At 37.3% G+C, this 16,896-nt stretch overlaps 1 protein-coding gene across 1 annotated transcript in view; it reads right to left on the bottom strand.

Annotated features, from left to right (window-relative positions):
* The window catches only part of LOC150096455 (uncharacterized), a 154,182-nt gene that overhangs the window by 90,457 nt on the left and 46,829 nt on the right, over positions 1-16,896 (bottom strand). Inside the window, exon 3 of the mRNA XM_090408615.1 lies at positions 11,642-11,730. Coding sequence (XP_090264741.1) covers positions 11,642-11,730 — 89 coding nt within the window. The remainder of the gene's footprint in view (positions 1-11,641; positions 11,731-16,896) is intronic.

Here is a 16,896-nt window from a genome sequence, read left to right as displayed (position 1 = left end):
GATATCTAGATATAATAGCATTGAAGAAGCATCTAGCAAGTAGTAGGGCCAAGAAGAGTAAATTAAAAAAAAAAGATAAAAAAATTATTAAGGAGAACGTATAGTGATTCTATGACTGGAAGTGTGCATAGTCAGTCCATGACAATCATGCTTTTCTAGTGAAAATTTTAAAGATATTAAAGAATGAGACAGTAAAGTTTGCAACCCTCTTGCCAAGTTATGATAAGAGAAAACTGAAGAAGGAACATGTTTACAAATGAATCAATCTGCAGGTTATATGGAGTGGCGATGGTTGACAGTAGACTGAAGTTTAGAGGGCATACATATTGCTAGTGTTACAAAGGCTGCACATTGTAGTGCTCCTATGATAAGAAGTACTCTAATGTGTACGAGTAAGGAAGTGGTTGTGCCACTGTATAAGGCACTGGTCAGACCACACTTGGACTATTATGCTCAGATCTGGTCACCTGGTTTTCAGTGTAATGTGGAGACATTGGAGAGGGTCCAGAGACGAGTGACTAAGACAATATGATGACATTAAACTGATGACTATAGAGAAAGAGGTTGAAAATGTGTGAACTGCAGAGTTTGGTGGATAGGAGTAAAGAGGTGATATGATAGAGATATTTAAGTGAGTGAGAGGATTTTATCGGATTAATTATTATTATTATTATTATTATTATTCAGCCATCCATGGAGTCAAAAGGCTCATCGTGGGAGGTACTTCATAGGAAACACAAAGTCTATCATACCACTCCTTGAACTCATTGACCGTTCTTGCTCTCACCACTATATCTTTATAATAGATTATAAAAAAAAGAAGGTGAGAGGGAAAAAAACCAGAAGTCACCCCCCCCTGGAAGTTATGTAAGAGTGTAGTGAAGAGGAGTAGATTTTTTAAATGGAGAAATGTCAGTGAATGGAATGCATTACTAGAATGTGCTGTTAACACTTCCGGCATTAACAACACATTCTGGCAATGCATTCCATTCACTGACAATTCTCCATTTAAAAAATCTTATGATTTTTTATGAGTCTAATGATTTTAAGATTCCAAATGATAACTATGTTGCCAGTTGAATGAACCTCCCACACAGAGAGTCTGCTGACTCCATGGAGGGTGCAATGATAATAATATAGTAGAAACTAGCTGAACCCTTCCACTTTGATGAGGTGAACTTATACTGCCAGCAGTTTATTTCCAGGTATTTAGTCTAGTATTTTGTGCTGGTGCTTTTGTCACAGTGTAGAATTGTGATCATTATAACACTTCTTTATAAACAACATTAGAAGTTTCATCATCCTCGATAAAAATAATTAAATTTTCAGCACTGCTAACATGAGAACCTGTTATATATAACTGCCCATGTCCAAAACATTCACATTCACATAAAAGCAATCAGCATTATTAGGATGTACACACTATAAGCAGGACCTAGAGCATTGCTCTTTTTCATACCAGGATAACCGTCCATGTTGGCACCCTGTCTTCTTCGTTGAAATTTATTTTGATGCCAGGTGTAGTATGTAGGTATTTTGTTATAGGTCAGTGTTTGGACAAAATTACCTTCGATGCATAGCTTATAAATTGATGTTAATGTTGTATCGCTTTGTGACTCAACTATGCTGTGTGCATTACTTTCTGTAAATTATACTCTTTGACCATTTTCGAGATGAACTATGGTTGGATAGCGCTCATGAATTTCACAAGATAAAATATGCCAAACGGCTTCAGAGGTACCGATGTATTGTGCAGTTTGGCACAGATCTATTTCACTACATTTCTTTTGCAAACAAACGTAGCTAGGTCTGAGCCCTTGTTGATATACTTACATCCATATTTGATAGATTTCACAGAACTGCAAATTTTAACATTTATGTGTGCATTAAAGGTTCACGAAAAAACCGGATTACAAGGAATTATATGGCAATTATCATTTTCAAAAGTTCCTTAGATGTTTTTGAGTTTCATTGATAAATGATCTTGGATATCTCTTCATGCATGGTGAGTTCGAATGAACAGTCTGCATGGACCGTGCACCATATGTTTTGTTATGTTATCAAAGAGTTCTTTCTCATATTGAAAAGAAGATATCTCGGGGCCTATAATGGAATCGATTTCATGACTCCTGATTTTATCTTCAACCCACCACCACACTAAAAAAAAACTTTTTGCTTTGTGATGGGATTCATCAATATCATCAGCTTGCTGTGAAAAACTCTTGCAATGATGTTGTGCTTGTCATAAGTCTTATTACCAGGTAGAAAATTTCCCAAAATCTCTGACCAATTACTATTGCACATGAACGTAATGGCAAAGGTCAACACTACCATATGCTCTAACATAGACCATTGCACCCCAAGTCTTTTCATGGAAATAACAGGGGCTTTTATTATTATTATTCAGGCCTCCATGGAGTCAAAAGACTCTTCATGGGAGGACCTTCCTAAGAACATAAAGTCTGTCAAGACTCATCGAGGAGAGGTCCCCCCCCCCTCTAAGAAACACAAAGTCTATCATACCACTCCTTAAATTCATTGACCGTTCTCGCTCTCACCATTTCATCAGGCAATGCATTCCACGGTTCAACCACCCTCCATGCAAAGAAACCATTCCTCACCCTCTTGCTCACAGTTTCCTTTCGTAACTTCCAGGGATGGCCTCTTGTCAACACTCCTTCCTGCTGTTGAACCAAGTGAAAGAACTCCCAAGTGTCAACCCTATAACCACCTGTCAACAGTTTAAAAGTCTCAATCATATCACCTCTCCTTCTTCTATCCATAACCATAACCAAAATTTTACAGTCATGAAACCATCTTTGTCATCCGTCTTTGTATCCTTTCCACAGTTAATTTATTCCCTTCAAATCCTGGGGACCAAATCTGAGAACAATAGTCTAAATGTTGTCTGATCAGAGACTTATACAACGGAATGATAACCCTTTTATCTCTGTGGGTCAGTGTCCTTCTCATAATTGCAGCAATCCTCTGTGTTACCTTCACCACCTTTGCAATAGGTCCCCTAAATTTCAGGTTTCTATCAATCATCAACCCCAGATCTATTGTCTCCCCTACTTCCTCCAGTATAACTCCTCCCATAGAGTATGCAGCATCCCATCGATGTTTCCCAAACCTCAAGACCTTACATTTTGCTGCATTAAACCGACACCCCCCATTCATTTGCCCATCTATCCAGCTTATTCAAATCCTCTTGCAGTGCTACCACATCTGCACTATTATTAATAATCCTTCCCAGCTTCGCATCATCTGCAAACAACTGGATATCCCCTTGCAATCCACTGGCAATGTCATTGATATAAAGGTTAAACGATATAGGTCCTAGTACTGAGGCCTGTGGGACCCCACTTGTAACCCTCTGCCTCCTTGAAACTGCTCCACCATACACAACTCTCTGATACCTATCAGACAGCCAATCCTCAATCCAGTTGACCAATCTGACATCCAGACCCATGTCTCCAACTTAAATATCAGCTTATCATGTGGCACCCTGTCAAATGCCTTCGCTAAGTCTAAGAAAATTGCAGTATATGCCTTTCCCTCATGTAATGTTCTTGTAACTTTATTATAAAAGGCTAGCATATTGCTAAAACAAAAGCGCCCTTTCACAAATCCATGTTGACTCTCACAGATAACATTACCCTCATCTGCTAAGGGGAAGAAAGGGGGGGGGAATCCAATAGCTGTCCCATCTAATTGTTTGTATATTTTTCCTTTCTATGGAAAATAACCTGCCTGTACTGTGAATTTAAATAGCTGAAATATATAAGGAGGAAATTGTGAATTTAGTAAATTAAGGGCTTCAGTTAATGGTACATTCGTGAATAGTGAGGTGATATCAAAAATATCAGATTTAATGGCGAGTTTTGATATCACCTCACTATTCACGAATGTACCATTAACTGAAGCCCTTAATTTACTAATTTCACAATTTCCCCCTTATATATTTCAGTTATTTAAATTCACAGTACAGGCAGGTTATTTTACATAGAAAGGAAATAACAGGGGAAATAAGTAAACCCTTAATTTACAAAATTCACAATTTCCCCCTGATACCTAGTAATAATAAATAAACATAATAACAAAAGAACTTAACATCACAATATATAACAGTAGAATTTAACAATATCCAATCACAAAATAGTGGCCAGATATTGTTAAACTGCAATATGGGCCATGGAGAGAGATTAAAAAAATATGAATCACTGCTAATACTGTAAACGGCTCATAATATGCAGATGTTTTACGGACGATGGTACAGCATGTCAAAAGGAAGCATCCACTGCTGAAGAATGGCTTCTTATTGCACCACGATAATGCAAGACCACATATTGCTGGTGGTGTAGTGGATGTTTTGCAGAAGAACAACAAGATATCCTACCACACCCTCTATAGTCCTGATCTCTCACCGTGAGATTTCTGGCTGTTTCCTCAGCTCAAGAAACCACTAAGAGGCCGCCATTTCGAAAGCAACAAAGCATGTGTAAAAGCTGCGGAGGCAGTTTTGAAAGAACTCTTAAAAAACGAACTTTCACGTGTTTAAGAAGTGGAAGCAACGTTGGGACAAATGCATCGCGTCTCACGGTAGTTACTTCCAAAAATACAATGTAAATGATGATGATTAAAGGTAATCTGTTTTCTGTATAAATATAGTCTTATAACTTATTGAACAGCCTCCGTATATATATATATCAGAGGCGAATATTCTGAGTGTGCTAGGTGTGCAGTGCACACCCACAGAATAGCAATATCAATATTATATTTTTGCATTTATTCCTGTTAAAGATTCCTCTAATTGTTTCCTGGCTTTGCGTGATTCATAAAATTAAATACAATTTATTAATACTTCATGAAGAGGACACTTTTCGATGCATAAACATTGCATCACAATTACATTAATAGCTCCGGTGTGAGATTACATATACTGATTGAGCCCTTTAAACAGACATGTGGATGGAGCACGTCTGTTTTTGATATTAATTAATGATAAAGTGGGCAATAATGACATTGGAAAACAGAGTGCTTTCTTTTAGTGTTACACAGTGATCAGCATTCGTTTTATAAATTATGGATTTTACAACCATGTTATAAATAAGTTATTTATAACACGGTTGTAAAATCCATAATTTATAAAATGAAAACAGAGAGCAATTAATGGTGGTAAAGTGGCAAGCTGGATTTACGGTGAATAAGAATGTGTGACTGATGATAAAATAGCAAAAGTGAATGATTAAAAAAAAAAAAAAAAAAAAAAAAAAAAAAAATGCAAGATTTGAAAGTTGAGTTGGTGAAGATGAGCTGGGTGTAGAATGAAATGAAGACAACTGTAGATATGTAGAAGAGTGAAGAAGATGAAAACGATCTGCATTTGAATGGTTTTGATGCAAGTCATTTGGAGAGAGACTGCTGCTAGAAGGAAGAATAATGAGTACAGAGAATGAATCGGAGCAAGTAAGAAGCAATGCGAAACAGTGAGAGAGTAAGCAGGGAGAAATTGAAGTGGATAGCATGAGTGTAGAGAATGAGAGAACAAGTGCAAAACAAAAGAAACTGGGAACACAGCGTGCAAAACATTGATGCTCCAAGAGGATGTGAATGCTGTGTGCATGTGAAGAATGTTCTGGGATGAGTAAGGAGAAAAAGAAATGGCTTGAGGAAAGTATGGAGAAGTCATATCTAATAAGTGGTATCAGTGAAACTTGTTATAGATCAAGGTAAGCTGTTATGTTGGTATACAATGCCAGAAGTATCAGAAACAAGGGGAATGAAAAGACTGAGTTCGTTCACCCAAAAATTGTCGGACTAAGTGAGACATGGTTGGATGAGGAGGACGTCCTAAGAGGAATAGATATGGAAGGGTATGATGTATTTCGTGAAGATAAAAATGGTAAAAAAGGAGGTGGAGTGCTATTGATGATAGAAAAAGAGTTATGTCCATACAAGGTAGAAATGCAAGGGGAAAATAGATTATTATTATTATGTGACACCTCCAGGGAGTCCAAAGACTCATTCAGGGAGGGCACCTACTCTACAGTTCTCTGTTTCCACCACTAAATCCACCAACTACAATGAACCACAACTACCATCATCATCTACACTGCCACTAGTATTTATCACAGACAATCATAAACATCCATGCCCATGGCAGGATTTGAACCTGCAGCCTTTTGGCTGGAGAGCAGATACGCTAACCACTTGGCCAACCAGGTTGGCGAATAGTGGTAGTCGTTTTGAGGCAATATGGTCTTAGATAGAGGTGAATAGAATGAATACTTTGTTGGATGCTGCCATAGAACTTAGTAATGTGGAGGGCAGTGCCAGAAAATGTATAAGTCAAGCAAATAAGAAAAGGGTGATCATTATGGGGCAATTTTAATTATGACAATATTGACTGGGATGATGAGGTAGCAACTGGAAGTAAAGAAAATTAGTTTTTCAAGTTTTAAGGGACAACTACCTAAGGCAGCATGTCACACAGGGCACACAAGGATTGAGTTTCTTGGATTTCCTCTCATCACAGGATGCCATTATAAATGAGGTGTCAAATTTCCCTTCAGTTGGTCAGCGTGACCACGAAGTGATTACCTTGGGTGGTTGCCAGCCATGTGAGGATTTCTGTGAGGAAAGAATATGTGGAACTACAACACTGGTGATAATGAGAAGCTCGGGATACAGCTTGCAGCTGTAGGTAGCATGAGGTAGCATGAAATGAGTTAGGTGGAAAGATCGGTGCTGCTTGGGTGAGACTGAAGAACCATCTGGTATAAGCAATGACTAAATGTATTATTTCATTTAGACAATTCAGCATGTTAAGTTAGGTGTAAAATGGATGAACGAAGAGATTATACGTTGTTTATTATTTTAACGGTATAATAGAACACAGAAACTAAGTAAATAATTAATTTATTAACTTGATGCTGATATTTCGCTGGTATTATAACCAGCATCTTCAGAGCACAAAAACACTGTTTGTCACAATACGCGAGACTAAAACAACATGGTGTATTTCAACAAAATTGTAGCAGCAACACAAAGACTAGAGTCCTGATTTTGGCGCCCTTTTTTTTATACCGTTAAAATAATAAACAACATGTTCGACGAACACATAAGTCTGTCCATACGTTGAAGAGATTATACATGTAAATACAGAGGAAAAAGGCATTATGGAAGAAACTTAAGATGTGGTAATAATCAATTCCATGAGGAATACGAAGATCAGGCAAGAAGGGTGACTTGGTTGGTAAGAGAGTAGCAAAAGAGTACTATGTGCAGCAGCTACCTAATAAAGCCAAAAAACATCCTAGGCAGTTCTTTTGATATGTAGCCAGCAAAAATAAGAATAATAATGGTAGGATGGCACTGATTAGAGAAAATGTTATAAGGACAACTGCAACAGAGGATATAGTTGAGATATTTAATGAGTAGTTCATAAAGGTCTTTCAACCTTATGAATGTGACATTATTGGGAGTTTGAGAGCTGTGGATGAGGAGGAAGAAAGACTGACTGTGAGTGAGGAAGAGTATATGAGGCATTAAGCAAAGTTAATATTAATAAGGCTGTAAGACTTGATATATCACTGCATATTTTGAACAATGTGCCAGGGAGTTGCCATCTACCTTGACATATATGTTTAATGATTCTCGTAGATAGGCTTATACGTTGGTTATGCATTTCTAAATCACTTAGGGAATTGAACAACGTTTATGATTCCATAAATTCAATATTTATGTAATCAGCCACAGCCCTAAGAAACTCTCCAAACCTCAATAAATTTGGTTGTATGCGACTGCCCCAAATTTGGGAGGTATACATCAGCAGATCTTCAGCCCAACAGCCAAGAACACCTACTTAGCCCGCTAGAGGGCACCATCAGGACTTCAAGGAGAACAATAGCTTCATATCTTCATTCTCAGTTACTGTGTTGTAGTGCCTGCGTGCACATGCCTTTTTGTAAGTTCCTTTTGAAAATGGGAACGTGACGTTGCCGAAATATCAGAAATATTTATTAAAGTATAATTTAATTTATATTCGAATCTATGTTGTTCAATTACCTAAGTGATTTAGAAATGTTTAATATGAGTCTTACATTGGGGCAAGCTCCACAGGAGTGGAAGGAATGCAAAATTGTACTGCTTCATAAAAGAGGTGACAGAATTCAAGAATTAAATTATAGGACAATCTGTGTGTCAGGTGTTGATTAAAGTGTTTGAAAGACTGGTGAGAATCAGGATCCAGAATTGGTTTGAAAACAATAGTATTATCTTTGAATGCACAGATTTTTTAGAGGGAAGTCATGTTTTAGTAATCTGTTTACTTACTGCAATACAGGTGACAGTAGCATTGGACTTAGGAGATGGACACAGAGTAGTATACTTAGACTTAAAGCTTTTGATAAATTATTGCATGATACGTTGATAGTCAAACTAGAATGGTAGGGTTGGATATTAGACTAAAGCATTGGATTGGAGATTAGCTGTCTGATGGGTATCTGCAAGTTGTGTATGGGGGAGCAATATCCCAGAAGGGGGAAGTCACTAGTGGTGTGCCTCAGGGTCTGTTTTATGGTCATTACTGTTTAACCTGTATGTTAATGATACTGGGGAAGATGTGAACAGGGATATATACAGCTGTTTGCAGATGATGCAAAGTTGGAACAAACTATGATGAGTAAAACATATGTTCTAGCCTTACAAAAAGACCTGAATAGACTCAGCAAATGGGCATAGGAGTGGAGATACCAGTTCAATGTTGCAAAATGCAAGGTTTTAAAATTTGGAAAACAAAGATGGGATGATTAATTCACTCTTGGTAGGGATATATTGTTGGAGGTGGAGGAAATAAGAGATCTTGGGGTGATGGTGGATAAAGATCTGAAATTAAGAGGACATATTGTCAAAACTGTGAGGACAACTCAACAAATTCTGGCAATGATGCAGAGGACACTTACTTGTAGAAGTAAGGAGATTCTGATTAGGCCACATATGGACTACTGTGCACAGATTTGGTCACCTGGTTTTCAAAAGTATGAAGAGATGTTGGAGAGGGTCCAGAGGTAACTGATCAAAATAGTTTCTGATCTCTGGAATGTTTAATATGAAGAAAGGTTGAAACAATGCAATTTGCAGATTCTAGTAGATATATGGAAGAGAGGTAATATGATAGTTATGTACAAGTTAGTAAGCAGTTGTTAGATGATTAATATTGACGAGGTTTTACATAAAATGGTGGGAGATTAGGGGAGAACAAGAAGTCATCCATAGAAACTGTATAAGGACGATGTGAGCAAGAAGCAGGTGTTTTTGCATTGAGAGTTGTGAATGATTATTATTACCACCCCAAGACCTCATGGAGTCAAAGACTCATCTGGGAGAATGCATTGCCTGAGAGTGTAACATCTGCAGAGAATCTGAATGTGTTTAAGGCACGGTATGATTAGCTGTGTGTATGACAAAAGGGACCTCATAGATGAGTCTGACCCCATGGGATTTTAGAATAATAATAACAATTACTAAAGTTGAAGCAAATGGGAATGAATATGAGGCTAGTAGCATGGATGAGGGAAGGATGACAGACATACACCAGAGAGTAGTATAAGGTGGAATAGAATCTTGGAGAATGAAAGTGACTAGTGGAGTAGATCAGGATTCTGTACTACAGCCACTACTCTTTAATTTGTATATTAATGATATAGGGAATGATTTAAGGGAGGATATTCAGTTGTTTGTTGATGATGCAAACCTGTGGATAGCAATCGTTAATGAAGGTGATGTAGATATCTTGCAGGATGATTTAAATAAATTAACATTGTGTGCAAAGGATAATGATTGTGAATTTAATATTGCAAAATGTAAGGGGTTATGCATTTCAGGTTGAAAAGGTTAAATGGTGTAACATATTGATGGTACACCATATACAACAATTTCCTACAATCCAGTAATATCAGATTGCAGGAAATTGATGAGGCTAGGGACTTGGGGATAATGGTGGACAGAGAGTTGGAGTTCAGAGGTCATATTGCAAAGGTTGGTAAAACAGCTTAAAGGATTAAGCTGTTTTACAGCTAATGTTGAAGAACAAGCTAACAAGCAAAAATATTGGAAATTATTATTTCCTTTAAGCTATGATTTGGCTGCATCTTGGCTACTGTGCACTGCTTTCATCACCTGGGTTTCCTGGGGACTAGGAGGTGGTAGAGAAGATTCAGAGATGAGTGACTAAGCTGGTGACAGATCTGCAGAATGCATCCTGCGAGGATAGGCCTGAAGATATGCATGTTACAAAGTTTAGTTGATAGAAAGAAAAGAGAGGGCATGATAGAAACTTTTAAGATAGTAAAGAGGTTTTATAAAATCGATGCAAAGGAAAATTTTCAATATATGAGAAATAGAGAACTAGAGGTTATCTATGGAAGCTGTGTAAGAGTGTGATTAGCAAGGGGGGGGGGGGTGTAGACTTGATTTTTTGCATGGAGAGTAGTGCATGAGTGAAATGGATTACCAGAATTAGTTGCGAGGTCCCCGACAGTGAATGAGTTTAAGGAAAGGTATGATAGGTTTGGTGTGTGTGTGTATAATACTTTGAGTCTCCCACGATGAGTCTCCAGACCCCTTGGAGGTACCATATAATATGTTCACTGTTCCAACTTATCATTTCACAATTTGCCCATATCACTACCTGAAAGTTAGCTACCATTCTAAAAGTTTATCTTCATTTGTAGTGTTTAATATCATAGCTTTTCCTTAATAATTATTATTCACCTGTTTTTAGTCATCTTTGTCTTGATAACAATTAAGTCAACATAGTATTTTTGTAATAATTCTGCTTGTTCTACTCTTTTTTTTCATTCATACTGTTGACAGTGCTACTCTTCAATTCTTCTGAATTTGAGGTTGCTCAATAGCTAAGGTTCCACTATTTATCCTAGCTGTGTGATGATAACAGCAGTGTGCCTTTGATGGTACAATATAAGGTAATAACATGCCAGCTGGCATGACATTTCCTTATGTTGTACAATCATGTTTGCTATGGTTACACAATACAGAATACATTTGACAAAGTTCCAAACTCTCAAACAGTCCCCATTTGTTCTTAATGACAGTTAAATCCAAGTTTTCCCATTTCATTTGTTTGATTTTATTCCACTATAATTACTCTCTCCTTGTAAGCAATTTGTTTCATCAATTAAAATTTTGTCTTCTTACCAAAGAATATTTCCAAATTTTTTCCAGTAGTTTCAAAAAATTAACAATAATCCAATTATAATAAAGACCAATTATGTGTATAACATTGTTTTAAGTGATTTTAGTAATATGCAATATTCAACTTTCTCATTACCCTTTTCCCCTTATACCTAGGTTCTCTCCTAAACATCCCTGTAATTAAAATGATACAACATTAATAAACTAGTTATCTTAATAAAATGTACATTCTATTATTTTCATGCATCACCATCTGTTCTCAAACACGCACGCATACACACACTTTGGTTACAGCATGGATGAAAAGAAGAATAATTTATTTATAATACAAAACTAAGTAAAAAGAAAATTTCTTAAAATTAAACGAGTTAAAAGAAATTATCTATACTAGCAGAGAGCTACAAGAATACTAAAGGAATCTTACTTTAACTGAACTCCGTGTGATGCAGGTAAGATTTCATAAACAGGTTTATCTAACATGTCAAATGTGATACTGAAAAACTCCCGACTTATCTATAATAAGCAAAATGTTTTACAGTGAAAAAATATGAAACAAAAATAAAAATTACAGAATGAAAAATAAAATTAAATCAAATCAAATGTTGTAATTCGATGATGATAATTCAAAACAGTTAAACCATGTATAATCCTGATTTTCATTTTCTTCTCCATGTCCTTGAAATGTTGACACACATATCTCTCCCAACCTGCTTGTCTCTCCTATGCAACGTAACCCACAGGCAAATACGATCTTCTAAATACCAGGTTTTGGAAGACCAAGGAGATCAGAAATTTCATAGAGAGAGTAAAAGACAACTTTGGTACCCTGTTGATGCAACAACTCTGAAATTTTGTCTGTGACTAACTGAACATATGGCTATTCTGAAAACATGTCATGTTCATTTGGTTGTCTGGAGGCCTGAAGTGGAATTTTTGTTGACCAATATTCTGCTATAGCCATTCTTTGGTAGAATGGAATCACAGTAATCAAGCACTCATTAGGACTCCAAAACTTTGCACTTTACCACTTAGGAAACTTGGCATTTACAAGATCACCTGTGTCTGTAGGTTGTGTTATGTAGGAGAGATATGTATGCCTGAACATTTTAAGGACATGAAAAAAAAAATAATAATCAGGATTGGCACAACATACTACAGAAACCAGACATGAAGTACTGTGGTAGCAAAATGAAATTATCTATATAGATTAATTTCTACTCAACAGAATTTGAAGAGCCAGCAGAATGATAAAACATCCACAACAGCACTACAAAAATAAGGCATGATATTACAAAGAGCATGATCTTCAGTCATATATAACATCTAGCAATGTGGAAGCTAGTGGCATGTATAATGCCACCAACCATCAGGTGTCTACATAGCATATGCCACTGACAGTCTCTTTTTCAAATATTTACATTGTGATTATTACCTGTTATAGTTTAATTGTTTTTCATTATTATCAAGAGACACCTCCTGGGAGTCAGAGACTCATCGATGGAGGCCACATACTACACACACCAGCTATCATACTTATTCTTAAATTCATTCACACTGCTTGCACTCACAACATCCAATAGCAATCCATTCCAATCACGCACCACCCTCTGAGAGAAAAATCTAGCCCTCACCATATTCTTGGCGGCATTCATTCTCAGCTTCCAACGATGCCCTCTTGTGATTTCCCCACCGTCCATAAATTGAAATCCTGTATGACCCTTTCAGAAGTTTGCAAGTCTCAATCATATCACCCCTCTTTCTCCTGTTTGCCAGTGTTTGCAGTCTACAAATTCTCAAACTATCTTCATAATCAGTATTCCATATTCCTGATATCATTTTTAATATCAGGATTATGGAATATATCAGTATATATCAGAATATACCCTCCAATATATCAGAATCACAATGGAAACCAGGAGACCAGACCTGTACACAATAGTCCAAGTGAGATCTTATCAAGGCCTTATTATTATTATTCAGGCCTCCATGGAGTCAAAAGACTCATCGTGGGAGGTCCTTCCTAAGAACAAAGTCTGTCAAGACTCATCGAGGGAAGGTCCCCCCTAAGAAACACAAAGTCTATCATCATCATTTAATCGTTTAAGAGGACGTCCTGGTTTTCTTTTTCCTAATGGCTTGTACTTTAAGGCTTGTTTTGGTAATCTTTCTGTTTTCATTCTTTGAACGTGTTCCATCCATTTATGTTTATTTTTTTAAATTTTTTCTATTACTGGTTCTTGGTTTAATTCTTTCATAATATCTTCGTTTCTTTTGTGATCAAATAGGGTAAACTTCGCAGTTTTTCTCATAAACTTCATTTCTGCTGTTGTTAATCTTTGTTTGTCTTTTTGTTTTATTGTCTAGATTTCGCTTCCATACATTAAGACCGGTAAGGCTAACGTATTGTATACTTTTAGCCTGGTTTGTTTTTGAACTAGGTTTGGTTTAAATATAGAGTTAATTACACCTGTTATTTTTAAATATTTTGCAATTTTTACGTTTATATCTTTTTCATTTTCATATGTGATCATACATCCCAGGTAGTTAAATGAATTCACCTGTTCTAAGATCTTGTTATCTATTACTATTTTAGTTCTTGCTGGATCTTGTCCTTTAAAGGCCATAGTTTTTGATTTTTCTGTTGATATTATCATACTATAATCTTTGGATATCTCATTTAGATTTAAAATAGCTTTCTGTAAGTTATCTTCAGAATTTGTAATTATTATTTGGTCGTCTGCAAAGAGAAGAGTGTTTAAGTTAACTGTAGGTGAAAGTTTAATTCCTTGGTGTAAATTTTTACTCCATTTTATTATTATTTCATTTAAGTAGATGTTAAAAAGAGTTGCTGAGATGGGACATCCCAGTCGGACCCCTTGGTTCATCTCTATTTTGGTTTATCAAAGTCTATCATACCACTCATTAAACTCATTGACCATTCTCGCTCCCACCACTCCATCAGGCAATGCATTCCACAGTTCAACCACCCTCCATACAAAGAAACCACTCCTTACCCTCTTGCTCAGAGTTTCCTTTCGTAACTTCCAGGGATGGCCACTTGTCATCACTCCTTCCTGCTGTTCAACCAAGCGAAAGAACTCCCCAGTGTCAGCCCTGTAACCACCTCTCAACAGTTTAAAAGTCTCAATCATATCACCTCTCCTTCTATCCACCAAACTCTGCAGTCCGCATTCCTTCAGCCGATCCTCATAACTATGCTTGTACAGTGCTGAAACCATCTTTGTCATCTGTCTTTGTATCCTTTCCACAGTTAATTTATCACCTTCTAATCCTGGGGACCAAATCTGAGAACAATATTCCAAGTGTGGTCTGATCAGAGACTTATACAACGGAATGATAACCCTCTTATCTCTGCAGGTCAGTGTCCTTCTCATAATTGCAGCAATTCTCTGTGTTACTTTCACCAGCTTTGCAATATATCCCCTAAACTTCAGGTTTCTATCAATCATCAACCCCAGATCTCTTGTCCCCCCCCCCCCCCTACTTCCTCTAGTATAACTCCTCCCATAGAGTATGCAGCATCCCATCAATGTTTCCCAAACCTCAAGACCTTACATTTTGCTGCATTAAACTAATGCCCCATTCATTTGCCCATCTATCTAGCTTATTTAAATCCTCTTGCAGGGCTACCACATCTGCACTATTACTAATAATCCTTCCCAGCTTCGCATCATCCGCGAACAACTGAATATCCACTTGCAATCCACTGGCAATGTCATTGATATAAAGGTTAAACAATATAGGTCCTAGTACTGAGCCCTGTGGGCCCCTACTTGTAACCCTCTGCCTCCTTGAAAATGCTACACCATACACAACTCTCTGATACCTATCAGACAGCCAATCCCGAATCCAGTTGACCAATCTGACATCCAGACCCATGTGCTGCAACTTAAATATCAGCTTATCATGTGGCACCCTGTCAAATGCCTTCGCTAAGTCTAAGAAAATTGCGGTATGTGCCTTTCCCTCATCTAATGTTCTTGTAACTTTATTATAAAAGGCTAGCATATTGCTAAAACAAGAGCACCCTTTCACAAAATCCATGTTGATTCTCACAGATAACATTACCCTCATCTGCCCAATGCTGTATACGGTCCCTCACTGCTTTCTCCAAGATCTTAACTACTGATGACACACAGACTGGCCTATAATTAGACACTTCCAGTCTGTTACCACCCTTATGCAATGGCACTATCTTACCTTCCTTCCATTCCATGGGCACCTTTGCCGAATCCAGACTTTCATTGAAAAGCAAGGTTAAAGGCACTGTCAGTTCCCTAGCACATTCTCTCAAAACTCGTGGTGAAATACCATCCAGTCCCACAGCTTTACTGACATCCAGAGTACTCAGTATCTGAAACACACACTCCTCCTGTACCTCTAAACCTCGAACCAGCCCTATCCCTCTAGCATTAAAACTGACTCCTCTATAAAGAGGCATAATAACATCCGTATCGTTACATGTGAACATTTGTTTCAGCATTGCAATTATCTTTTGAGTTGTATTTGCAAACTTTGTCACATGACTCCTGAAATTAAACTTCCTATCTATTAACACCTCAAGATCCCTAGCCTCATCAGTTTCTTATAGCCTAATCCCAGCATATAATATGATACTGGATATCTAATCACACCAAAGTGAATGACTACATTTATTAACACTGAACTGACATCCATTTTCCGATGCCCATAATTTCAGCCTATTGAAGTCATTCTGCAAGTGTCCACGCGGGTAGCGTAGTGGCTTTGCGTCTCGCAACCATATGCCTGGGGAAGGAGTGTCCCAGGTTCGATTCCCATCGAAGACGTGAGGAACTTGGGGATCTTCCTCAGGCATAGCCAAGTTAGCCGGTCTTGGGTGCAGGCAGTAGGGTTTTTTCCGCCAGTTTATCTGGTGTTTTTCATCCCGCAAACAGGCAAACCGGCCCCATGAACATACCTCTCTACAGTCCAGAATATATCCTCCCAGCGGAAGACTAGGCGACAGGTCGGTTGGGAGTGGTACTAACAAGTAGTCACATCTAAGTAACACGCAGACCCTGCATAGGAAGCGGGAATAATGCGCAGTGAAAGAAAAGAAGAAAGAAGTCATTCTGCAAGTACTTCACATCAGCAGCATTCCTGATTATACTACCTATCTTGCATCATCAGCAAATAACTATGTCCCTTGTCAAATCCTTCCCAGTATCATTAATGTACAGATTGAATAACAGTGGACCAAGCACTGATCTTTGTGGTACACCACTTATTACCTTAAATCATGCAAACATAAGTTTGCATGATTTAAGTATACCACTTTTTGATATCTGTTATCAAACAGATATCAAAAAGTTAACAGTTATCAAAAGTTATTAAAAGTTAACAGATATCAAAAGTTATTAAAAGTTAACAGATATCAAAACTTCGTATAAACACGTATACCACTTTTTGATATCTGTTAGTCAGCCATCCTCTTATCCATGCTAATATTGTATAACCCAAACCCACTTTCTCCAATTTATGCAACAGTCTAACATGCTGTATTCAGTCAAAAGCCTTAGTAAAATCCAAAAGTATCATGGTGTATCCATTCCCCTTGTCTAGTTCAATGGTAACATTGTTATAGAATGTGAGCAAGATGCTAAAACATGACCTTCTCTTAGTAAACCCATGTTGTTC

Source organism: Typopeltis vanoorti, chromosome 18 (genome assembly GCF_054136105.1).
Source record: "Typopeltis vanoorti isolate ZY-2024b chromosome 18, IOZ_Tvanoo_1.0, whole genome shotgun sequence".
Lineage (NCBI taxonomy): Eukaryota > Metazoa > Arthropoda > Arachnida > Uropygi > Thelyphonidae > Typopeltis > Typopeltis vanoorti.
The sequence above is the reverse complement of the archived record's forward strand: the minus strand, read 5'-3'. Positions and strand labels throughout refer to the sequence as shown.